Below are 25138 nucleotides of genomic sequence, written 5' to 3'. Positions count from 1 at the left end.
GAACAAGAGTTGCCGCTACAGATATGAGTTCTCAGCATGAAGGGACCTTAGAGGCCATCCAGCGTGACTCCCTCTTCCCACATAGGAGGAAATGAGGGCCAGGGAGGACCTGGACACCAGGGACCTTCGCCAAACAGATCCGCGTCCGCGTCAGGGAGCGCCCTCCCCGCCGCTTCCCCAGCTGCCCGCTCGGCACCGCCCTCCCGCCCGGCCGAGGACCCGCGCGGGGTGCCCGCGGCGGTGCCTGACGGGAGCGCGGTTCCCGGGCGCGTCGCGATCCCGTGTCCGCGCCCCTCGCTGTTCCTCCGGAGCGCGGTCTGCGGCGGGCGGCGCGGTCCCCGGGCCAGGGTCGGGCCAGGGCAGCGCCCGCACACTCAGGCGGGGCACGGCTGCCCCCGCCAGGACCCGCGGGCCCGGAAACGCTTGCAGTCACACGTGGGCGCCGACGGCCCGGGCTGCTGTCGCGGGGAGCTACGGTCGCCCGGACAACTGCCCGCCGTCGACGACCGCTGGACTCCCCGGCTCCAGCCGCCAGACCAGTCCAGCTTCGGCCGGCGCCCGGCTATGAGGTGGATACCAGGCTCAGTGTGACCACCTCCCTCCAGTACGTACATACATCCCGAACCCGCGTCCTGCCGGCCGCTGAGGGGCTCCTACGAGCTTCCCACACTCCCCGAGGGCCCGCGGTCACGGGAAGTTCCCCACTGTCATTGCCACTCCGAGAGCTGGGTGCTCGGCTCTTGAAGTCCAGTCAGATTCCTGGGTCCCTCGGTCTTACCCTGTCTCTTTCTCCTTAGGGTTTTTCCACCTCGTTCGGACCTCCTGCATAACCATGTCCGTTCTCTACGTCTCTCCTCACCCCGATGCCTTCCCCAGCCTCCGAGCCCTTATAGCTGCTCGCTACGGGGAGCATGGGGAGGGTCCGGGATGGGGAGGAGCCCACCCCCGCATCTGTCTCCAGCCGCCCCCGACCAGCAGGAGTCCCTTTCCGCCACCCCGCCTGCCCGCCCTGGAACAGGGGCCCGGTGGGCTCTGGGTGTGGGGGGCCACTGCTGTGGCCCAGCTGCTGTGGCCAGCAGGCCTGGGGGGCCCTGGGGGTAGTCGGGCAGCCGTCCTCGTCCAACAGTGGGTCAGTTACGCAGACACGGAGCTGATACCAGCTGCCTGTGGGGCAACGCTGCCAGCCTTGGGACTCCGAAGCTCTGGCCAGGACCCCCAGGTGAGAAGAAGCGCAGAGGGGAAGGGGGAAATTTAGAAGAAGGAAGCAAGACTTGGAATGGATGGTGAGCCAGGAAGTCAGCATGTCAGACGTAGAAAAAAATTGATCGTATTCCAGATTGCCACCTGCTATGGTAATCTTGGGTAGCTTTCTTAAACTCTTTGAGCCTTGGTCTTTCCATGTCTGTGAAAACGAAAATTGAGAACATGTTGAGAAGTTGGAAAGATGTGTGCAGAGCACATAATCTAGTGCCAGGTGTTTTAAAGTCTCAGAGTAAGCGTTTGATGAACCTGAAACTGATGAGGTTAGGTAGAGGTTACTGTGAATTGTAGGAAAAGATTGGGTGAAGGAGAGATGAGGAGAGGCAGGCAGGCCTGGAGAGATGACAGTTGCTGGGAGAAGATGGAGGAGAAGTGAAATGAGGAAGAAGGGAAGTAGGAGAAAGGAGAGAGAATCATACCAGATTATAATTAAATTCTTCTTGAGTGGAGCTGTGCCTTACCGCCCTTATAACACCACCTCCTTGCAGAGTATTGAGCACATGGTGGATATCTAGTATTTTTTGAATGAATGAAATGAATATATGACTTAGATCCTGGTTTGCTCCCTCATATCCTGACTACCCTATGTAAATAGCGGCCCCCCTCATTGGAATTCTCTCTCCCCCTCAGCTTCATTTATTTTTCTTCATAGCACTTAGGAGGAAAATAGGGTAATACATTATATATTTGCACATTTATTGTCTCCGCCCCTAGAATGTAAATTTCAACAGGTCAGAGGCTCCATCTGTTCATATTGTCTCCTCATTCATTAGAGAAGGCCTGGCATGCAGTAAGTACTTAAAAAATACTTGTTGAAGCGGTTACTGTGTTGCTTCATGTGACCTTTAACTTCCTGTGCTCAGTATATTGTATCTGACATATAAGTGTTTAGTAGGCAGTCCAGTGGTTAAGACTCCACGCTTCCACTGCCTGGGGCGCAGGTTTGAGCCCTCTTTGGGGAACTAAGATCCCGCATGCTGCGTGGTATGGCCAAAAAAAAAAAAAAAAAAAAGTGTTCAGTAGGAATTTATTGAATGAATGGGAAGTATTTTTATTATGATCATTTCAGTGAAGAAGAAACGTGATTTGTGGGAATGGAAGGAGGCCAAATGGATTGAATGGGGGTGGGGATTGAGGTGGGCCGAGCCTTATCTCATACCCCTTTTCCTTCCTGTTAGGCTGCACTGGCGGCCCTGGGCAGGGCCCTGAGCCCCTTGGAAGAGTGGTTTCGGCTGCACACCTACTTGGCTGGAGAGGCACCCACTCTGGCTGACCTGGCGGCTGTCACAGCTTTGCTGCTGCCTTTCCGTTATGTGAGTCATTGGGGCTTGGGGAAGAATGAAGGCAGGTTCCCTTAGACCTCACTATAGGGTGAGTAAGGATAGTTCATTTCTTTTCCCCACCCCAGGTCCTGGACCCCTCTGCCCGCCGGATTTGGGGTAATGTGACTCGCTGGTTTATCACATGTGTCCAGCAGCCAGAATTCCGGGCCGTGCTGGGAGAGGTGGCTGTGTATTCAGGGGCCAGGCCTCTCTCCCAACAGCCAGGTGGGGAAGCATGGAGGGTGGGAGCGAAGGGGTTCCTCTGGGGCCTTTCATGCAGCTCACTTTCTTTTGTCTCTTAGGAATAGCAGAATCACCGGGACAGGAGCTGGGCGGGGGTAGGTGGGAGGTCAGCACGGGGGAGCCTTTGGGCAGCTGAAATAGGCCATCTGAGACGTAATAGCACTCTTCACAGAGGGTCCCCAGCAGGTCTGCATTTCTGTGCCTCTTTCCAGGCTCTGAGGTCCCTGCACCCCCAAAGACAGCTGCTCAACTCAAGAAAGAGGCAAAGAAACGGGAGAAGCTAGAGAAATTCCAACAGAAGCAGAAGGTCCAACAGCAGCAGCCACCCCCTGGGGAGGTGAGAGGTTGGTGGAGCTGGATGGAGGGTTGGTGCCATGGTGAGCGGCTGATATCTGGGCCTATATCCTTTCCCTCCCAAGCAGAAGAAACCAAAACCAGAGAAGAGGGAGAAACGGGACCCTGGGGTCATTACCTATGACCTCCCAACCCCACCTGGAGAAAAGAAAGGTACTAGAAGGGGGAAGAGAGACCTCCACTCTTCACCTCTACCCTCCTTGTCTCTTCTCTTTTTACCCCTTTTGCTCTGTCCTTGCTCCCACTACTTTGCTAGTGAGGATTTGCAGAGTCCCAGGTCCTTCTCTGCTGGCCCTTCATCCCCTTCCCAGCTGCTCCCAGCCTCGGCTCTGACCCTTCCCTTCCTCCCCCTCAGATGTCAGTGGCACCATGCCTGACTCCTACAGCCCTCAGTATGTGGAGGCTGCCTGGTACCCTTGGTGGGAGCAGCAGGGCTTCTTCAAGCCCGAGTATGGGGTGAGTGGGCACTGCTGCCCAGGCCTGGAGGGGATGGGGGCGGGGAAGGACAGGGCTGAAGGATACATTGCCTGGGAGCGGACCAGAAGAGGTGACATGAGGCCTTAGTAAGTACCCATCCTTCCTCCCCGTCAGCGTTCCAGTGTGTCAGCACCAAATCCTCGGGGCATCTTCATGATGTGCATTCCACCCCCCAACGTGACAGGCTCTCTGCACCTGGGCCACGCGCTCACCAACGCCATCCAGGACTCCCTGACCCGATGGTGAGCTCCCGTCTTCCCCTCCAACTGGTTCCCTCTGCCTTCTCTGGCTCCACACTCCTGTGGTTCCCTTCTCTTTGCCGACTGGGGCCCTCAGCTCTGTCCCCTGGTGGTGCTACACCTCTCTGGGTCACTCCCATCTGATGACTTAGCATCCTCTCCTGGTCAAGTAACCAGCACTTCCACTTGCAGACTCTCTTCTCTTGCCACTAAAAATAACATTATTTTGAATTTAGCGAGAAATATGTGAATATATTCTTGTAAGAAATTTAAAACTTCAAGTTTCTTTGACCACCCTCCTCCAGATTTACTCCCTCCTAAGAATTAGCACACATCATTGTCATCACTTGGATGTGTATCTTTCCAGACCTTTCCTATTTGCTTACATGTACCCATAGAAATGTGTAGTTTTCCTTTTGGTAAATGGGTTTTTCTTTTCTGTAACATAAAGGGCTCACACCAAACTTGTTATTTTATAACTTTTTTCTTACCCTTAACAGTTTATCTAGAGATTTTTCCTCATCCTTATATGTGGACTGACTTGATTCTCCTCATTGCTCCTTAGTGTGGCTTTACATAATGGTGTCACTTTTTTTTTTTTTTTTTTTTTGGTACACGGGCCTCTCACTGCTGTGGCCTCTCCCGTTGCGGAGCACAGGCCCCAGACGCGCGCAGGCTCAGTGGCCATGGCTCACGGGCCCAGCCACGCCGCGGCATGTGGGATCTTCCCGGGCCGGGGCACGAACCCGTGTCCCCTGCATCGGCAGGCAGACTCTCAACCACTGCACCACCAGGGGAGCCCTGGTGTCACTTTTTATTAATGGATGTTCCTAATTTTTCTCTGTTGAAAAGTGCTGGAATGCACATTTCCTATACATGCTTTCTCAAGCTCCTGTGGAAGCATATCTCTGGCGTAGATACCAAGAAGTGAAATCTCTGTGTCCAAGGGGCCTGCCTTTATTGAGTACAAATAGAAGCTGGCAAGTTGCCCTCCAAAACGGCTTTACCAGCTTATACTCCATGAGTTGCATGTGAGGTGTGCCCCTGCCAACCCTGGGCATTATCTGTCTTTGTTCTGCCAGTCTGATGGGGGAAAATGGTTATTTCTGTTACCGCTGATTACTAGTGAGGCTGTGTCTCTTCATGTATCCTGGCCAGTCAGGTTTCTCTTTATATGTATTGTCTGAACCTGTTGTTTGCCCATCTTTCTATTCTTTGTTTGTTTGTTTACTTTTTAATTGTTTCGTTAGAAGATTCTTTATAGAGTGTATGTATACATTTTGGCTATTGATTTTTTTTGTTGTTGTTACATATGTTATAAACATTTTCTCCTGTTCTAGCAGTTGACTTTTTTTCCCCCACTGTTAATATTTTGACTAGTTAACAACCACAAAGGCTAATATTTCAGGTGACGAATTTCTTTTAAAAAGTATTTTAAAACAGCATTTTATCTATTGAAACTAGGGTTTATTTATTATATTTTAAATTTTGAGACGTTTTTCTAGTGTCCTACTTAACTCAATTAATTGGTCAAAAATATTTACAGGACATAACTGTGTGCCAGCTCTGCTCAGGGCACTGGGATACGTCAGACTTAGCATTTTGCAAGGAATGAAGAGTTGGAAAAACAGAGTTGTGTTAAATACATACAACAGCCAGATTATTTACGTGAGGAAAGGTTACACTTCTTACAGAACACTTAAGCTAACAACATTTTTTTCTAATGAGCACGGTTTAAATCAAATATTAGAAACTCCCATTACTTAACTGGAATAGATTCACGTCAGTGTTTTAGAATCACAGATAACGTGAAATAACAGCCATAGGTATCTCCACCAGTAAGACATAAAAATGAAGTAAAAGTGACTATCTACCTATGTTTTTTCCTTTTTCTTCTAGCAGAGAATAAGGTGTTTTTCTACAAATATCCATGACATTTTATTGATTTTTTTTTTTTTTTGGCCAAATTTATATGCTCCCCAAGAGACACTTAGTGAAATAATATTTTTATCTTCCTCTCTCATGCTTGATTTCTTTAATAGTATTGTTTAACAACATCTTGAAAAGGTCAGAAAATGTTCATATCCATTACAGCATATAAGAATGTCTGTGATCTGTAAGAGAATGGAGTTGCTACAGTCCTGTCCCCAAGGAGATCTAAACCCAGTGGGGGTAAACAGACTGATAAAGTAATGGATATAATGCAGTTTGATGAGTCATTGAAAATAATGTATGAACACAGCGTTACTGTATTTCTACAGTAATTTTCTCTCCCCCACTCTTTTTTTAAACATTATCATTTTTTAAAATTAATTAATTAGTTAAATTTTGGCTGTGTAGGGTCTTCATTGCTGCACATGGGCTTTCTCTAGTTACAGCAGTTGGGGGCTACTCTTTGTTGTGCTGCGCAGGCTCCTCATTGCAGTGGCTTCTCTTGTTGTGGAGCATGGGCTCTAGGCCTGTTGGCTTCAGTAGTTGTGGCACGCGGCCTCAGCAGTTGCGGTGCACAGGCTTAGTTGCTCCATGGCATGTGGGATCTTCCCAGACCAGCTCTGCTGTGTCTGCTGCTTTGGCAGACAGATTCTTAACCACTGCACCACCAGGGAAGTCCCATTAACATGTATCGTTTTTTGTTTTTGTTTCTTGCGGTACGCGGACTTCTCACTGTTGTGGCCTCTCCCGTTGCGGAGCAACAGGCTCCGGATGCGCAGGCTCAGCGGCCATGGCTCACGGGTGCAGCCGCTCCGCGGCATGTGGGATCTTCCCGGACCGGGGCACGAAGCCATGTCCCCTGCATCGGCAGGTGGACTCTCAACCACTGCACCACCAGGGAAGCCCAACATGTATCATTTTTTAATAACAATAATAATAACTGACATTAATTTGGTCCTCTCTCCTACTTTAAAATGTACTTCTCAAAGGTCACCAAAAAGTTCATTACAGGGGCTTCCCTGATGGCGCAGTGGTTGAGAGTCCACCTGCCGATGCAGGGGACACGGGTTCATGCCCCGGTCCGGGAGGATCCCACATGCCGTGGAGCGGCTGGGCCTGTGAGCCGTGGCCGCTGAGCCTGCGTGTCCTGAGCCTGTGCTCCACAACGGGAGAGGCCACCACAGTGAGAGGCCCGCGTACCGCAAAAAAGAAAAAAAAAAAAAAAAAGTTCATTACAGTTTAATGCTTCATGGGCCACATCAGTGCAGAGCTTGATTAAGAGTAAACTGCATTTACTTGTACCAGAATATGGTAGGTGAAGACTCACGATACTACCATCTCTATTTCTCTAATTCATCCCCTGATTAATTCCCTGAAGTATTACTAGCTTCCAGTCATTTTCTCCAAAATAGTCGAGTCCTTGAATTTCAACTCAGAGATTTTATTGTTCTGAGGTTTTATGTTTTAACCTAGTCAGTTTACCAATGTTCTTTGACTTAATGTTTACTGTCTTGTTAAAGAAAATCTCTCCTGCCTCCAAGTTACAAACATGATCGCTCACCTATTATTTTCTTCTTTTTTTTAATTTTTGGAAACGATACCATTTTCTAATGCTTTTCTTATAGTTTTGTTTTCTAAAGTTGACGGTTTTTCTTTTTAACTAAATTAGAATTAAACTAAATTTAGATTTATTTTAAAGTAAATAAGTTTATTTTTGTGGCTTTGGGGAAGTAGGGCGATTTTTCCAACCAATTAGCTAGTGTCCCAAACAAATTTATTGAATAGTTTGTCCTTTCTCCACTGATATGAAATGCCACCTTTAACAAATACTAAATATGCTTGAATCTGTTTCCAGTCACCGTTTTGTTTCCTTAATCTATAACTTTGTTCCTAGTTCCTGTGAAAACTTCTTTTAGTAATCGTAACTTTCTCACATGTGTTGATATCTAGCTGGGCGAGAGCCTCCTCTTTGTCCTTCTTTTGCCAAATTGCCTTGGCTGTCCTCACACATCTCTGTCTGACAGTGATTTTAGAGTTGGGAGAGTCCTGCCCCATCGCCCCTCTCTTTCTCAAGTTCACCGACTGCCTGCCTGGAGTCCCTTCCTCCTTCGGGGCAGCTCTACTGCCTGCTCACCTCTGCTTCTCCGTGCTCCTCCCACAGGCACCGCATGCGCGGGGAGACCACCCTGTGGAATCCTGGCTGTGACCACGCGGGCATTGCCACCCAGGTGGTGGTGGAGAAGAAACTCTGGCGCGAGCAGGGGCTGAGTCGGCACCAGCTGGGCCGAGAGGCCTTTCTGCGGGAGGTCTGGAAGTGGAAGGAGGAGTGAGTGCAGCATCCCTGCAGACATCACAGCCCTGCCTCCCTGTCCCCTGTCCAGATAAGATCTCTGTCACCTGCAACCCTGGCTGCAGGGTCAGACCCTCCCACAGAGGCTGAGGGTCATTTGGCCCCAAGGACAACGTCCGTTTCAGAGGGATGAGTGATCCCCATATTCTGCCCCATTAGCTGCCTGGTGTCTCCCTCCACCCAGGCCTGAATGCTGATCCCGGCCTTTCTGTCCACTTCCAGGAAAGGGGACCGGATTTACCACCAGCTGAAGAAGCTTGGCAGCTCCTTGGACTGGAATCGAGCCTGTTTCACCATGGATCCTGTGAGTAGGAATAGGGGCGGGTCTCGGGGCTGGGGTAGGAGTAGGAAGCTCCCCACGGAAGAGAGCATATGCCCAGGGCCCTTCCCCAGGAGGTGGCCCACTCATAGGAAACCACTAGGGCTCAGCTGCAAATGCCACTTTCTACCCCACGTCATGGCCCTTTGTGTTACCTGTCACCTACCTTAGGAGCTCAAATTCCTTCCAGTGGCACATGGTGGGGCCTCACCCTCCCCTGGAGCCTGAACCCCCAAGATTTTCTGCATTAGCACCTGTCCCTAGCTGAGTGGTTTCCCTGCCATCTACGGTATCACCAGGCTGTTGCCAATCTGTGTTCCCATAGTGCCCTCTCCCCCTCAAGAAAAGCACTTCTCTCCTCTAGCCCCTAAAGGGGTCTGTGTGCCAGGCAGTGGGGCTCTGGGCCAGCCGGGTCTCACTGGCCCCTGCTGCCTTGACACCGAGGCCCATCTCTGGCTCCCCCTGTTCCCCCCTAGAAACTGTCAGCAGCCGTGACGGAGGCCTTTGTCCAGCTCCATGAGGAAGGAGTCATCTACCGTAGTACCCGCCTTGTCAACTGGTCCTGTACCCTCAACTCTGCCATCTCAGACATCGAGGTGTGCCCCTTCCCTCCCCCGGCTCTCCCCATCTCCACCCTCAGCTCCTGGGCCACTCTTCTTAATCTCCGCCTCACAGGTGGATAAGAAGGAGTTGACAGGCCGCACACTGCTCTCTGTGCCTGGCTACAAGGAGAAGGTGGAGTTTGGGGTCCTCGTCTCCTTTGCTTACAAGGTCCAAGGCTCAGGTAGGAGCCAGGGGCACCAGGGTCCTGGGCTGGGTTGGCTGGGGGGTGGGAAGGGCCCAGCGCTGAGCCCACAAGGCCTTCTGTCACCCCAGACAGCGACGAGGAGGTGCTGGTAGCAACAACTCGGATTGAGACAATGCTGGGAGACGTGGCCGTAGCCGTGCACCCCAAAGACCCCAGATACCAGGTGTGGCGGTGTGCTGCCCACAGTTGGGGGATGAATGCTGGCTGAGGCGGCCCCCACGCTACGTGGGGGGATGGGTGCTGAGCCCCCAGCTGATGAGAGAAATTGGATCAGAAACTCATCTGCTGGCTGTTTTCTGGACGTGTAGATGGAATTTGGATGTTAGAAAGTTAGGACCCTGCGTAGGAGGGAGGCGGGCCCAGCCCTTTGTGCGTTTTTGGCATCTCCCTCTGTCCCCAGCACCTGAAGGGGAAGAGCGTGATCCACCCATTCGTGTCTCGGAGCCTTCCCATCATCTTCGATGATTTTGTGGACATGGAGTTCGGCACAGGTGAGCACAGGGCTGTCCTGTGGGGAGAGGAAGGAGCCATGAGGCACACTCCTGCTGTCCGTCTCCCCTTTCAAAGAAAAAAATAAGCTTCACCTGAGCAGGCAGGAGTTGGGCTGGTTCTCAGGGGACTGTGTGAGGGGGATGGGGGACAGGGGTGATCTGAGAGCCACATCCGTCGGCAAAAGGGGGAGTGCGTGTGGGCAGAGACTCTTCTGAGTCCCTCGTGACCCTGGCACCCCGGCGCACACCCCAGGCGCGGTGAAGATCACCCCTGCACACGACCAGAATGACTATGAGGTTGGGCAGCGGCATGGGCTGGAGGCCATCAGCATCATGGACGCCCAAGGGGCCCTTGTCAACGTGCCCCCACCTTTCCTGGTGAGACTGCCTGGGGCGTGGTGGCTGGCTCAGGAGACGGCGGGGTACCTGGCACGGCCGTGACAGAGCCTGTCTCACATCCAGGGCCTGCCCAGGTTTGAGGCCAGAAAGGCAGTGCTGGTGGCGCTGAAGGAGCGGGGACTGTTCCGTGGCACTGAGGACAACCCCATGGTGGTGCCACTTTGCAAGTGAGGGTGGAGGCCAGGGAAGGGGGCGGGGACAGGTTTCTCGGGGTGCTCACCACCCAGCTTCCCCACCCACACGTACCTGCAGCCGCTCCAAGGACGTGGTGGAGCCTCTCCTGCGGCCGCAGTGGTACGTGCGCTGTGGGGAGATGGCCCAGGCCGCCAGCGCTGCTGTGACACGGGGCGACCTCCGCATCCTGCCCGAGGCCCATCAACGCACATGGCATGCCTGGATGGACAACATCAGGTGCGTCAGGCCCCTCGATGTGGGAATGGCGACTGGGCAAGGGGCCAAGCGGGGCAGAGGCCGGGCACCTCCTGCCCTTCCTTCATTCCCTCTCCTCCCCCTGCCACTTGCAGGGACTGGTGCATCTCCCGGCAGCTGTGGTGGGGCCATCGCATTCCAGCCTATTTCGTCACTGTCAGTGACCCAGCTGTACCCCCAGGGGAGGTGAGAACCGGGCCAGGGCTGGGTACTGGCACCTCTTGAGGGGGCTCTGGGTTCATTGGATCTTGGTGGGGGGACAGGCAGAGGTGCCCCCTTGGATACTCACTCCACCTGTGGCAGGACCCTGATGGGCGGTACTGGGTGAGCGGGCGCACCAAGGCCGAGGCTCTGGAGAAGGCAGCCGAGGAGTTCGGAGTGTCCCCGGACAAGATCAGTCTCCAGCAAGGCAAGGCGGGGCCTTGGGGTGGGGGCAGGGGGGCTGATCCTCACCTCCACCCCGTCTGACCTCTGGCCCCCCTCAGATGAAGACGTACTGGACACCTGGTTCTCCTCTGGCCTCTTCCCCTTCTCCATCCTGGGCTGGCCCAACCAGGTACATTCCCGGGGCCAGCGCAGGGTGGGGTGGGAGTCGTGGGGGTGGGTGCTTGGCTCCCCATCACTCACGCCCTGCTCTGCCCCCAGTCAGAAGATCTGAGTGTGTTCTACCCGGGGACGCTGCTGGAGACGGGCCATGATATCCTCTTCTTCTGGGTGGCCAGGATGGTCATGCTTGGCCTGAAGCTCACTGGCAGGCTGCCCTTCAGAGAGGTGTGGAGACTGCTGAGACCCCTCCCACTGTCCCCTCCCTCACCCAGGCAGCTGTGGGTGGGCCTGGCCAAGGAGGCTTGTGGGGTCTCAAAGCCAGCCTGGGCTCTACTAGGTGATTCTGCACCCCAGTTTCCTAGAGGAGGGAGCACTTCTAATTCACACGAAGGCACTGAAGGGGCTGGCAGGGACACCGAGGGGCCTGAGGTTCAGAGGAGGGCAAAGCAGAGGTAGGAGTAGGGGGATAGGCATTGGGGTCTAGGTGGGGAGACATCTCCACAGGCCTTCCCTTCCCTGCCTCGCAGGTCTACCTCCACGCCATCGTGCGGGATGCCCACGGCCGGAAGATGAGCAAGTCTCTAGGCAACGTCATTGACCCCCTGGACGTCATCCACGGAGTCTCTCTGCAGGTGGGGCTGGGTGCTGGCTCAGGCCGGGAAGGGCTGTGGGGTGGTGGCCGCGGGCCTCTGACTACTCCCACCTCACCCTTAGGGCCTCCATGACCAGTTACTGAACAGCAACCTGGATCCCAGCGAGGTGGAAAAGGCTAAAGAAGGGCAGGTACAGAGGGTGGGCCCGGGGCTGGAGTTTGGGCAGAAGGCAGGTGAGGCTGGCTCAGGACGCTCACTCCTTACCCGCAGAAGGCAGATTTCCCGGCGGGGATCCCTGAGTGTGGCACCGATGCTCTCCGGTTTGGACTGTGCGCCTACACATCCCAGGGTACGGCTCCTCAAACCTGTCTCAGCTGCATCGTTCCTCCTTCCCTGAGGCACAGCTCTCTCCTCTGCCCTGGGCGTGAGCTGGGAGGGAGAACGGTGTGGACTCACACTTCACCTCCACCCAGGCCGTGATATCAACCTGGATGTGAACCGGATATTGGGATACCGCCATTTCTGCAACAAGCTCTGGAACGCCACCAAGTTTGCCCTCCGTGGCCTTGGGAAGGATTTTGTGCCCTCACCCACCTCTGAGGTGAGGGCCTGGTAGGCGCGAGGTGGGCAGCACCCACACAGGTTGCATCCTTGCCATCAAGCACGGCCCATGCTGTTTCAGGATTGTAGCCACAGAGTCAGGAAGCCCGGCTCCTGCCCCCAAGGAGCCTCTGTCTAGCTGAGGGGACAGAAGGATATAGGGACAGATTGTCATCAGGAGAGCCTCAGGCACTGGTCCTTCCACAAGGTGGAGGGAGGCCTACCCTTTCTCCCCCAGGCACTGGGCACATGGTGGTTGCCTTGGACCCATCAGGCTCCTGGAATGCAGATTTCCCCATGGTTCCCATTCCCATGGGGTTCTGGCTCCCCTCCGCCTGGGCATATGGTGGCCCCCCGCCTGATATGGTGCTTCCCCCCAAGCCTGGAGGCCGCGGGAGCCTGGTGGACCGCTGGATCCGCAGCCGGCTGACTGAAGCTGTGAGGCTCAGCAACCAGGGTTTCCAGGCCTACGACTTCCCAGCTGTCACCACCGCCCAGTACAGCTTCTGGCTCTACGAGCTCTGTGATGTGTACCTGGTGAGGAGGGGCCGAGGGGCCGGGGTGCACAGAACCCTGGGTTGGCATGAGACCTGAGCCAGCCTGTCCCCCTCCCCGTCCTCAGCAGTTCAGCGAGGGCTGGAAGCTAGGCCTCCCCAGCCCTGAGCCCTGTGCCTCCCCCTCCCCAGGAGTGCCTGAAGCCTGTGCTGAGTGGGGTGGACCAGGTGGCGGCCGAGCACGCCCGCCAGACCCTCTACACCTGCCTGGACGTCGGCCTGCGGCTGCTCTCGCCCTTCATGCCCTTTGTGACCGAGGAGCTGTTCCAGAGGCTGCCCCGGCGGACGCCACAAGCTCCCCCTAGCCTCTGCGTTACCTCCTATCCGGAGCCCTCGGAGGTATGGGGTGTGGCCTGGCGTGGGCTCCGGGTAGCTGTGCAGAGCCAGCCCCCAGCTTCCCTCACCCGCTTCTCCACCCCACAGTGCTCCTGGAAGGACCCTGAGGCGGAAGGCGCCTTCGAGCTGGCCCTGAGCATCACTCGAGCCGTGCGCTCCCTGCGTGCCGACTACAACCTCACCCGGATCCGGCCCGACTGTGAGCCTCAGGCCCCCGCGTCCCCCGTCCCCTCAGCCCACTCTGGGACCCGTGTCCAGTGTGGCTGTCTCGTCTCCTTTCTCCCTCCCACGCAGGTTTCCTGGAAGTGGCTGACGAGGCCACGGGCGCCCTGGCATCAGCAGTGTCGGGCCATGTGCAGACGCTGGCCAGCGCGGGTATAGTGGCTGTCCTGGCGCTGGGGGCTTCTGCACCCCAGGGCTGCGCTGTGGCCCTGGCTTCTGACCGCTGCTCTGTCCACCTGCAGCTGCAGGGGCTGGTAGACCCGGCCCGGGAGCTGGGCAAACTGCAGGCCAAGCGCAGTGAGGCGCAGCGGCAGGCCCAGCGTCTGCGGGAACGCCGTGCTGCCTCGGGCTACACTGTCAAGGTGCCCCTCAAAGTCCAGGAGGCAGATGAAGTCAAGGTGTGTGGTGTGGGTGGGCGTTTCCTTCCCCATTTCCCACCCCATCACTCCCCCCACCATCAAACCCCCTCCTGCGCCTGCTCTGCCGGGCCCCAGGCAATCCATGGAGGAGCAGATGGGACCACGTAATCCCCTCTCTCACACGTGAAGAACAGCCAGGGCAGGGGCACAGTCCAGGGTCACACAGCAAGTTGAAGATGGAAGCAGACCATCCATCCATCCTTCCTCCCAGTCAGAGCCCTCGTGCACCACCCGCTTCCCAGACCTTGGTATCCACATGCCGGGGGGCTGGGATTGGGATTGACCCAATACAGTCAGGAAGCTTGGCAGATCACCTGGGACCCCTGCAGGGAGGAGCCATGGGGTAAACCACAGGGACAAAAAGAGAAACATGAGTGGAGGCTAGGAGCTACAGAGCCTTGGCGGCTGAGCAGGGTTGTCTCACGTGATTGTCCCAGTAGCCCTCTCATGGCAGGGCAGTATTACCAACACCATTTTCCAGATGAAGGCTGAGGGCCCCTCAGAGCCTCTGTCCCTAACCACTGTGCCTGCTTCCCCAGTCATTGGCTGGGGCTGAGCCACTGGGTGGCGCACATGAGCTCTGAAGCCCCTTTGTCTTTGGGAATGGACCACTCTGGGAAAAGACAGGACCCAGGACACCAGTGATGGTGGAAGAGAACAGGGAGGTGGGGAATTAGGGGGAAGCAGGCTAGCCAAGCACACAGTTCCCCCAGACTACTCCCTGCCCGTGGTACTTACCCATCTTTCCAACTCTGACCCCTCTGCTCTTTTTTTTTTTTAATATATATATTTATTTATTTTTGGCTGCGTTGGGTCTTCGTTGCTGCACGTGGGCTTTCTCTAGTTGCTGCGAGTGGGGGCTATTCTTGGCTGCGGCGCGCAGCCTTCTCGTCGCGGTGGCTTCTCGTTGCAGAGCTCAGGCTCTAGGCGTGCGGGCTTCAGTAGTTTTGGCACGTGGGCTCAGTAGTTGTGGCGCACGGGCTTAGTTGCTCCGCGCCATGTGGGATCTTCCCGGACCAGGGGTCGAACCCGTGTCCCTTGCATTGGCAAGTGGATTCTTAACCACTGAGCCACCAGGGAAGTCCCTGACCTCTCTGCTCCTGTGGGCCTTTGGGGTTCTTTTCTCTTGGCCCTAGGTCTCACCACTCACCCCCTTTTTCACCCTCAGCTCCAGCAGACAGAAGCAGAGCTCAGGAAGGTCGATGAGGCCATCTCCCTATTTCAGAAGATGCTGTGATACACCCAACTCCAACCCTCGTAACTCCCAGTGTTCCACCATGGGGATGGCAGCAATAAAATATTTTGCCACAAAACCATCTCTTGGCTGTGTGTGGTGGGGCTGGGGACGGGGTGCTGAGGGGCTGGGTTCCTGAATCCTCAGAGGCGCCAACGTGAACAGGAGGGCAGCAGGCTGGGCGTGAGGCACTGGGTCCTTGCGGGTAGAGAGGTGCGTCTCTCTGGGTCTGGCCCTGGCCCTGAGCCAGGCCTGAGTCACGCTGCTAGCTCCCCCCTCCTGCTGCCTCCTCCTCCCAGCTCTTCCCTCACCTCCGCACTGCGGCCAACCATCCAGCCGTGGGAGGCCCGCCCTGGTGCTGGCTGCTGCTTGTGGCCTTGGGCAGGCCAGAGTAGAGGGGCCAGGAGCCGCCTGTCCTGCCCACACCCTGCCGGGGCCTCCCTCCCTCCCTCCACTGAATCCGGGCTAGGTTAATTATAACTCTGACCTAAGTGCCCTGTGACACCCTGCCCCCCCCCCGCCCCCCCGGCCCTGCCTGGAGACCCAGCAACCAGGTAGGGGAGAGGCCTAGAGAGGAGACTTCCTCTGCGTGGGGGCGTTAGCCGAGGGGTGGGGTGGGGGGTGGTGCGGGGGTGGGGGAGGAGCCTCGGACCTTCCCCTGCAGGTGTAAGTCCCTATTGGTCTGAGAGGCCCTCAGGTTGTCCGGATGGTTGAAGGGAGAGGGCGGGGAAGCCAGTTAAGGGGGCCAAAGCAGGTGCCCATGGAGACAGAGCCGGGCCTGCCCTGAAGTCTCTGCTGCTTCCTGCTCTCTGGAGAGCCTTCTGTTCCCCAGGTCCATGTGTCAGCCATGCGCCCCACGGACGAGCCCCCGTCCCACCTGGGCCCCTCACTGCTGCTGTTGCTGCAGCTGCTGGGCCCCGCAGCTGCCTTCTTCCCCAATATCTGGAGCCTCCTGGCTGCCCCCGGCTCCATCACCCACCAGGACCTGACCGAGGAGGCGGCACTCAACGTCACCCTGCAGCTCTTCCTGGAGCAGCCGCCCCCAGGTCGGCCCCCCCTTCGCCTTGAGGACTTCCTGGTGAGCGTCCCTGGGTCCGGTCACATCCCAGGTGGATTCCCCCATTCTGGGGGACTTATACTACTTGAGGGTCCTGCTTGCCCAGAGAAGGGACCCCACGCACACATTCCCTCCTCCCCTCCTGACATCAACAATACCCAGGAGTCCTGGTCCTACAATCAGGAGTCCCCCTCCTTAGGAGTGTCCAGGATTGCCCCTCCCTTGTAGGGCTCAGCACCCTCAATTCTTCCCACACCCGGTCTGGAGTGACAGAGCTGAGGAAATGTAGGCAGTGGTCCGATCCAAGGGGCTTCCCTGGAACCCCTGCCCCCTACCACCCTCCCAGGGCCGCACTCTCCTTGCCGACAACCTCTTTGCCGCCTACTTCGGACCTGGGTCTCCTTCCCGGCGGTTCCGAGCAGCCTTAGGAGAGGTGTCTCGTGCCAACGCCGCCCAGGACTTCCTGCCGACTTCCAGGAATGACCCTGACTTGCACTTTGATGCCGAGCGGCTGGGCCAGGGGCGCGCACGCCTGGTGGGAGCTCTAGGGGAGACTGTGGTGGCGGCCAGAGCCCTTGACCACAGCCTGGCCCGCCAGCGCCTCGGGGCTGCGCTTCATGCCTTGCAGGTGAGGACAGAGTTGGTGGGTCGTGGTCAGAGGGGTCTTCGTTTCCAGTCTTCCTGTCTCCTGAATGGTGCCTCCTTAGCCATGCCTCCCCCTACTCTAGAAGGGGCTGGGGCGCTGCTTGCCAAGGCCCTGGGGCTACTCCCTAGTCCCCGCCTCCAAACTGGCAGCGTCCTGTGGGAACAGCTGGGAGGCATTGGCGGCTGGAGCAGGTGAGGGAGAGAGGTCGGTGCTGAGGTCAAGAGGTGGGCCGTGCAGGCCACTGAAAGGCTTCTGGCTGGGCTCTGAGTGAGATGGGAAGAAACGTGGGAGGCTCCCACTTTGGCCGAGCTCTATTCTGGGCAAGGGAGAGAGCAGTGGAGGGGACTTGGGGTGTCTGGGGCGTAGCAGGGTGGAGGAGGCTTTCAGGCTGGGGAACTGGGAGGAAGGGGAGTCAGGGCTGGAGACGGTGAGAACAGTGAGCTAGTGCTTCTTCCCCTTCTCCTTTCTCTTGGGACCAGGATTTCTACAGTCACAGCAACTGGGTGGAACTGGGGAAGCAGCAGCCACACCCTCACCTCCTCTGGCCAAGGCAGGGGCTGCGGAACCTGGCGCAAGGTACGGCCGGGACCCCACTGGTGAGGGTGAGCCCACAGAGCCGCCTCACATCCTGGGGTCGAATAGGGTACAACATGGCTTCATCTCTGGAACCACCTGTGCGGTCCCTCGGTTCAGCCAAAGGCCAGTCAGCTGCTTCCCCAAGGTCACGCAGCAGAGGACAGAGCCAGGACCAGATCTGCAGACGTCAGGAGTTCTCTGTCTTTCACGTGGCTTCCTCCCCCCACTGGATCACACGGGGGGCTTTCTCTCTCAGTCCCCTCATCCTTCCAACTGAACTGTGACCCGGAAGCTGCCTCCTGTCTAGTACAGGTTCACTTCCTGTCCACAGCTCACAGAGGGCACACTCCCGTAGGATTGGTGCCCCCCCCCCACTTCCGGGTTTTCTAGCACAGTCCCAGTCTCAAATATTAAGTCTCATTGCCAGCCATGAGCTCCAGGTTTTAGTTCAGAAAGCCTGGAAGGGTACCAGCAAAGGGTACCTATGGGCTTTTACCTTGTTCCAGTTGAGAGGAAAAGCTGAAGAAGTTCGGGTGGACAGGGATAAAGGTCAGGGGCAGCAGAATCTTGGGTGCCAGACCCTTGCCCTCTCTTCCCAGTGGGTGATCCTACCTGCTCCGACTGTGACGAGTGGAGCTGCCCTGGGAATTTGCTGGGCTTCACACTCCTCACCTCTGGCTACTTTGGAACTCATCCCTCCAAACCTCCAGGTACCAGACAGGAAAACCCCCAGAAGTAAGGGGAGAAAGTCACTTCCTCTCCCCTGACCCTCTCCCTAGGGACCTCAGTCCTGTAGCCCTTGTCCTATTTCCTATGGCATCACTTCTTGGAAGAAGGAGAGGGTGCTGGGAGGGGAGCAGGTGGATGAAGGCCCACTGAGGTGGCCATGATTGTTGGGGTGGTGGGAGCAGCTTCTCACATTGCCGATAAGACTTCAGTGCCCGAGAGCAGCTTTTGGGGACTAACTGGAGGGATCAAGGGATCTACCGTGTGCTGTGGTAACTAATCATTCCAGATTTACTCCAGATTTGCCCTCTACAAAATATCATAATTTTCTGCTTATCCTTTGCTGAGGAGTGAGAGGGTCAGGGCAGGTCAGAGAGGGCCTCGTTTTATTAGGAGGCAGTGGGTTTTTTACCTCCACCCTCCAGATCCCTTTCCCCAACCCAGGGAAATGTAGCCATGGGGGCCATTTTGACCAGAGCAGCTCCCAGCCACCACGGGGAGGCATCAACAAGGATAGCACATCCCCAGGCTTCTCCCCACACCACATGCTGCACCTCCAGGCTGCAAACCTGGCCCTTCTGGCCTCCATCCAGGCCTTCAGCCTCCTACGAAGCCGCCTGGGAGACAGGGGTTTCTCCAGGTGAGTGGCCTCCTGGGGATGGGCTCCTTAATAGGTAGGTGCTCCAGAGTTGAGAAACCAGGGCCTGGGGACAAGTGTGCAGACCCTTCACTGTGTCTCTGGCCTGCTTCCCAGGCTGCTGGACATCACCCCAGCCTCCAGCCTGAGCTTCGTCCTGGATACCACAGGAAGTATGGGCGAGGAGATCAATGCTGCCAAAATCCAGGCTCGCCACATTGTGGAGCAGCGACGGGGCGGCCCCATGGAGCCCACCCACTATGTCCTGGTGCCTTTCCATGACCCAGGTAACTGGGGTCTGGCAGGAATAGCGGAGGGAAGTCCAGGGCAAGGGGTAAATGCCACTGGTAGGGAAGTGGGCCTAATGGCTTCATTTCCATAATAAAAGGGAGGCTCTTCCTAGGGTCCTGAGTGAGTCTTTACTGGTACTTGTGTGCATATTGGAAACAATCAGCCACTTCTTCTACTGCTTCCAACATGACAGCACTTTCCATATGAGTTTAATCATTATGGGTGCTTAGGCAGGTAGCCTCTGCTTTCTTAGGCTTCCATTCTAATAAGTCATTTTCAGTTCTCTCCATTTCCTGTAGACAGGTTGGGATGAAGATGGGGGGCGGGTTGGTGGGTCCAGGCCCCTGTGAAATGTCTAAGACAGCTAGGTACATCATATTCCTTTCCCCGCTAAATTAGAAGTCAGATCACCTGGCCTGGGTTGACCGGCACTTACTGTGTGTACTTAGGCTGATTGTTTAACCTCTCTTTCCTCAATTTCATCAACCATAAAGTGGATTAGTATTTGCCTTATCCCGCCTATCTCCCAGGGTCAAAATGATCATGAAATAAAATTTGGATTGAGAATTCCCTAAGGGCAGGGTTTGAGTCTGATCTGCCTATATAAATCTCTTAGTAGCTGACATTCAAAAGGGGTTTATCACATATTTGATAAAGGTACAAGTAAGTGAATAATTAAGAATTTAGCACTTATTATGTGTCAAAGCACTATTCTAAGATTTACAAAATCAACTCATTTAATCACCCAATAACCCTCTCTGAGGTAAGTACTATTATTTCTCTGTCTTTTCTGTGAGGAAACTGAGGACCCAGTTTTTTTTGTTGTTTTTTAGTTGAAGTATAGTTGATTTACAATGTTGCAGGTGTCCAGCAAAGTGATTCAGTTATATATATTCTTTTTCAGTTTCTTTTCCATTATAAGTTATTACAAGATATTGAGTATAGTTCCCTGTGCTATACAGTGGGTCCTTGTTGGTTATCTATGTTGGCTTTTTTTTTTTTTTTTTTTTTTTTTTTTTTTTTGGCTGTGTCGGTTCTTCGTTGCTGTGCATGGGCTTTCTCTAGTTGTGGTGAGCGGTGGGGGGGCTACTCTCCGTTGCAGTGCGCGGGCTTCTCATTACAGTGGCTTCTCTTTGTTGCAGAGCACGGGCTCTAGGTGTGCAGGCTTCAGTAGTTGTGGCGCGTGGGCTTAGTAGATTTGGCTCGCGGGCTCTAGAGCGCAGTCTCAGTAGTTGTGGCGCACAGGCTTAGTTGCTCGGCAGCGTGTGGGATCTTCCCGGACCAGGGATCGTACCCATGTCCCCTGCATTGGCAGGCAGATTCTTAACCACTGAGCCACCAGGGAAGTCCCCTCGGTTGTTTTTTATACTTACACATATACCCAAAAAGGCCCACTCAGGACCACAGGAAGTGCCACCATTTTGTGAGGAAATGAGGTCCACTTTCCCACCAGAGGTACCTAGCCCCTGCCTTGTTCTACCCTGTCAGTATAAAGGAATATTGTTATCTCAATACTTGTCCACCCAAGGAGCACAGCGGGGCCCCTTGACTGGGGAGATGCCCATGGGTGGGAATGAGGGGAGCCCTCCTCTCACTTATCTCAATCTCCTTTCTCCTTTCCCAGGGTTTGGCCCCGTCTTTACAACCAGTGACCCTGACAGCTTCTGGCAACAACTCAATGAAATACATGCCTTGGGAGGTGGAGATGAGCCCGAGATGTGCCTGTCAGCCCTGGAGGTCTGCCCTCCCCACCCCTTCCCTTCTTCTCTCGCCACCCCTCTCCAGGCCCCACCATCAAGGGAGCTTAGAGCTTCCCTGGGACCTCATCCCTCCACCCCATCTTCAGAACCTAGTCCCACTCGCTTCACTCCAGGTTCCAGGGCCGTATTGCCTTCTACTCTGCCCTCCCTTGCTCTGCCCATTCCCCTACTGCCGCCACTTTTTTTTTAAGTTATTTGGTTGTGCCAGGTCTTAGTTGCGGCAGGTGGGCTCCTTAGTTGCGGCTCACCTGCTCCTTAGTTGCGGCACATGGGCTCCTTAATTGCGGCAGGCGGGCTCCTTAGTTGTGGCATGTGAACTCTTTGTTGCGGCATGCATGTGGGATCTAGTTCCCTGACCAGGGATCGAGGCCCGGCCCCCTGCACTGGGAGCGTGGAGTCTTATCCACTGCGCCACCAGGGAAGTCCCACTGCTGCCATTTTTTAACACCAGTTTTTTCCCTCCCCTGTCAGCTGGCCCTGCTACACACACCTCCACTCTCAGACATCTTCGTCTTCACTGACGCCTCCCCCAAGGATGCCTTTCTCACCAACCGGGTGGAATCTCTGACTCAGGAGCGGCGTTGCAGAGTAAGCATAGCTGGTGGGAGACTCAGTGTTAGCTACCCAGGGATGTGGGAAACTGCAGGACAACTCTCATTACAAGGGTCACACTCACACTAGGGTGGTTAAACCAGACTTGGCTTGGGGGTGGGAGAAGTGAACCATGAGTATAACATTTCCAGATCCCTTTAACAATACTAAAGAGTGGAAGGCCCTACCCTTAATGATGCTGAATTCTTATATGAATCTGCCCCCAATAAACCGTTTGAAGAACTGGAGATTTGGCTGCCAGCAATCCACTATGTGGATGACGTATGGTGACAGTTACAGGGAATGGCAACTTCTAATTGAAGCCCAGGGGTTGTGTCATTGGGAGACCCTGCTGTAGCAGTCAGAGGGTAGACAGAGAATTTACCACCAATCACCAGCTCTGTAGAAAGCTTGAGCACAGGAGATCCTTATTTACAATGGTAGATGGCAAATGGAAACTTCAAGTCCTGGCCTTTCTTCTGGGCACAGGTCACATTCCTGTTGACTGAAGACCCATCTAGGGTTCAGGGCCGACCTCGGCGTGAGGTCTTGTCCCCTCTGCGTTTTGAGCCGTATGAAGCGGTGGCGCTGGCCTCAGGAGGAGAGGTGATCTTCACCAAAGACCAGTACATTCAGGATGTGGCAGCCATTGTTGGGGACAGCGTAGCTGACCTGGTAAGTGTGGGGGCTCAGCTCAGAACTGAGGGGACGATGGTGACACTGCATTTCTCTTTCTTGTAGAAGAAAGCAAATGGCTCCCATTGCTGAGTTGCCATTCTAGACAGAGACTGGGAAAGGAAGTTTCTCTCCCTCTGAGATCCACAGCTACCCACCTTCTACACTGCTCCTTCCATATTAGTACTACCACCCTCAGTCTTGGCCTCCAGTATTCTGTCTTCACGGCTACTCTAGGAAGTCCTGCCATCTTTTAAGGGGGGCAAGAAGTGGTTACCTCATCCTTAATCCCTTGCCTCCAACTTTGTCATTGATCATAGCTTCATCCCTGGTCCTTCCTCTCTCACTGGTATCCCATGTGTTACTTAGTTTTTTTCTGTCTCTACCTTTCTTTCTCCTGTCTTTGTTCCCACCTCATTCCATGCCTTATCTTCTCCCCCATTTTTCGGTCCTGCCCCCTCAAGGTGACCCTTCCCTTGGAGCCTCCTGTTGTGGTGCCTGAGAGGCCACTTGTGTTCAGTGTGGATGGGCTGCTCCAGAGGGTCACAGTCCGGATCCATGGGGAGGTCAGCAGCTTCTGGATCAGAAACCCTGCAGGTACTTCCATGTGTGTGTCTCAAGGCAGAGGCAAGAATGGAGACTGGAGAATGAGGGGTAATGTACTAAGGGAAAGGAATTCTCCTGTGACAATCTCTTGCCCCCAATACCCGTCCAGGGGTCTCCCAGGGCCAGGAGGAAGGTGAGGGGCCTCTAGGTCATACTCGCCGCTTCGGGCAGTTCTGGATGGTGCGCATGAATGACCCCCTGCAGACAGGAACCTGGGAGATCCAGGTCACAGCCAAGGGTACCCCCCGGGTGAGAGTACAAGGTAAGGAGGGAGATATTCCTGGGAAAGGAAGGGGAGACTGCAGAGCTCAGAGAGCAATATGAGTGACGTTCATCTCTGGAGGTCTCTGACTGCCTTCGCCCTCCCTCAGCCCAGACCTCCCTGGATTTCCTCTTCCACTTTGGGATCCCCATGAAGGATGGACCCCACCCTGGCCTCTACCCCCTGACTCAACCAGTTGCAGGTACATCTGTCCCCACCCCAACTTGCTTTGTGTATATATATAAATTATATATATAGCTTCTCATTGAGTTATAACATTTAATAAGGTGTACTACAGTGTACAGCTGGGTGGATTTTATATAATAAAAAATAACCGTCATTCAGTTCAAGCTATAGAACATTTCCAGCATCCCAGCACTCCCTCCTGGCCCTCGCCATCAATACGCATAGAGGTAACCCCTTTTCCCCATCCATACCGCGAGAGCTAACCCCTATTCAAAGCTGTTCATGCTTTTCTCCCTGTCTCCAAACCTCACGCAGCCACTGTTCTTTCCTCCCCTCCCCTGTCCCAGGTCTCCATTCCCAGCTGCTGGTAGAAGTGACAGGGCTGGGCTCCAGAGGAAACCCTGGAGATCCTCTGCCGCATTTCTCCCACGTCGTCCTTCGAGGGGTCCCGCACGGTGCCGAGCTGGGCCGGGTGCCTTTGGAGCCCATGGGACCCCGGGAGCGAGGTCTCCTCGTTGCCTCGCTACCGCCCACGCTTCTGTCCACCGCGGGACCCTTCTCTCTGGAGCTGATTGGCCAGGACGGAGTGGGGCAGGGCCTGCGCCGGGTGGCCCCCCAGCCCTGTGCTGTGGTTCCTGTCCTTCTGGAGGTGAGATGCCAGCGGAAGGTGCGGCTGCGGCTGGAGAGAACAGGGCCTGCTGCTCCTCCCCTGACCGGCCCTCCTCCGCAGCTCAGTGGTCCCCCGGGTTTCCTGGCGCCGGGCACCGAGGCCCCGCTCAGCCTCCGCATTGCCAGCTTCTCGGGCCCTCAGGATCTCGATCTTAGGACATCCGTCAACCCCAGCTTCGCTCTCACCTCCAACCTCTCCAGGTGAAGCCCCTGAAACCTCCTGCTCCCTTCTTGTCCCATCTTTCTATTCCCAGGGCGTGGGATCTGGTACTCTCTCCTCTGGCTCTTTCGAATTGGCGCTCAGATTCCTCGCTCCCCTCCCAGCCTGCGCTTGGCTCCACCCCTTGGCTTTCGGCTATTCAGAGCCTGCGGCTTCAGCCGGACTTCGGCATCCACTCCCCAGGGTTCGCCTGGAACAGAATGAGTCCGCCTGGGGGTGCCTGTGGCTGAAGGTACCAGACACAGCCGCCTCAGACTCCGTGGTGATGGTGACTGTGACCGCGATGAATCGAGAAGCCAGCACAGTACCCCCGACCCATGCCTTCCTCCGGCTCCTGGTGCGGGGCCCCACCCCGCAGGTGAGGCGCCCCCACTTTCCATTGCAGGATAGGCAAGGTGAGAGGAGGGTGGTGCAGACTTATTTGGGTGCAGCCACCCTGACAGCCTCTCCCTCTTCTCCCCAGGACCAGCTCCCTGCCCCTGTCCACTCGACTGACCCTGTCCTCACAACCACCAGCCCTGCCTTTCATCTTTCCACCCTGGTGACTCCAGGCAGGGCTGGGGGAGGGCTGGTGGGCAACCCCTGGTGGGGCACAGTTGGAGCGGTGCTGCTCCTGCTAGGCCTGGCCTCCTGGTGACACAACAGCCCCTAGAGGGATGGGTCTCTGGCACCGTTTGCCATCTTGCCCCATTGGTAAGAAGGTAACATGGGCCTCCGGACCCTACCTCTCCCAGGTGGGATGGAGGTTTTCCTTCTCATGCACTTGTCCCTTCCAAGATTGGGATAGAAGGCAATGGATTTTCCCACAATGCACTTTCCCTAACCCTTGTGGGAAACAAACCAGACTCATTTTTGGAGAAAGTTGCTTTCTATTTCTCTGTAGCATCTTTTTTTTTTTGGCTGCATTGGGTCTTTGTTGCTGAGCACGGGCTTTCTCTAGTTGCGGCGAGCTGGGGCTACTCTTCGTTGTGGTGCATGGGCTTCTCATTGCGGTGGCTTCTCTTGTTGCAGAGCACGGGCTCTAGGCACGCGGGCTTCAGTAGTTGTGGCTCGCGGGCTCTAGAGCACAGGCTCAGTAGTTGTGGCACATGGGCTTAGTTGCTCCGTGG

At 55.4% G+C, this 25138-nt stretch overlaps 2 protein-coding genes across 10 annotated transcripts; both read left to right on the top strand.

The window, feature by feature from the left end:
- The first annotated feature begins 367 nt into the window (after positions 1–367).
- VARS (valyl-tRNA synthetase) lies at positions 368–15207 on the top strand. 8 transcript variants are annotated; one of them, XR_003796775.1, is made up of 31 exons: positions 368–604; positions 798–1219; positions 2439–2573; positions 2669–2807; positions 3038–3162; positions 3245–3332; positions 3535–3635; positions 3771–3898; positions 7989–8153; positions 8400–8481; positions 8973–9092; positions 9172–9280; positions 9373–9467; positions 9705–9795; positions 10049–10173; positions 10258–10361; positions 10447–10605; positions 10719–10809; positions 10927–11032; positions 11109–11179; positions 11269–11394; positions 11697–11801; positions 11884–11952; positions 12033–12111; positions 12236–12363; positions 12744–12899; positions 13049–13255; positions 13340–13451; positions 13547–13627; positions 13717–13872; positions 15062–15207. XR_003796775.1 is itself a non-coding variant. In XM_029243564.1 (30 exons), the coding sequence occupies exons 2-30, from the start codon at positions 833–835 to the stop codon at positions 15128–15130; spliced, it is 3795 nt and encodes a 1264-aa protein (XP_029099397.1). In that variant the 5' UTR covers positions 368–604; positions 798–832; the 3' UTR covers positions 15131–15206. The 8 variants fall into 8 exon arrangements, 7 of the variants coding, with proteins under 7 accessions (XP_029099397.1, XP_029099396.1, XP_029099399.1 ...); XM_029243564.1 differs by having other exon boundaries at positions 3248–3332; positions 13547–13872; positions 15062–15206; XM_029243563.1 differs by having other exon boundaries at positions 13547–13872; positions 15062–15206.
- Positions 15208–15965: 758 nt separating this feature from the next.
- VWA7 (von Willebrand factor A domain containing 7) lies at positions 15966–24969 on the top strand. 2 transcript variants are annotated; one of them, XM_029243513.1, is made up of 16 exons: positions 15966–16205; positions 16531–16812; positions 17310–17406; positions 18006–18116; positions 18577–18772; positions 18887–19056; positions 20685–20797; positions 21292–21408; positions 21901–22086; positions 22551–22683; positions 22802–22954; positions 23064–23156; positions 23488–23789; positions 23871–24010; positions 24213–24387; positions 24493–24969. In XM_029243513.1, exons 1-16 carry the CDS (start codon positions 15975–15977, stop codon positions 24664–24666), a joined length of 2673 nt encoding a protein of 890 aa, XP_029099346.1. In that variant the 5' UTR covers positions 15966–15974; the 3' UTR covers positions 24667–24969. The 2 variants fall into 2 exon arrangements, with proteins under 2 accessions (XP_029099346.1, XP_029099345.1); XM_029243512.1 differs by having other exon boundaries at positions 15974–16205; positions 23488–24010; positions 24213–24969.
- The last annotated feature ends 169 nt before the right edge of the window (positions 24970–25138 follow it).

Source organism: Monodon monoceros, unplaced genomic scaffold (genome assembly GCF_005190385.1).
Source record: "Monodon monoceros isolate NGI ecotype Baffin Bay Population unplaced genomic scaffold, NGI_Narwhal_1 Super_Scaffold_3, whole genome shotgun sequence".
Classification (NCBI taxonomy): domain Eukaryota; kingdom Metazoa; phylum Chordata; class Mammalia; order Artiodactyla; family Monodontidae; genus Monodon; species Monodon monoceros.
The sequence above is the reverse complement of the archived record's forward strand: the minus strand, read 5'-3'. Positions and strand labels throughout refer to the sequence as shown.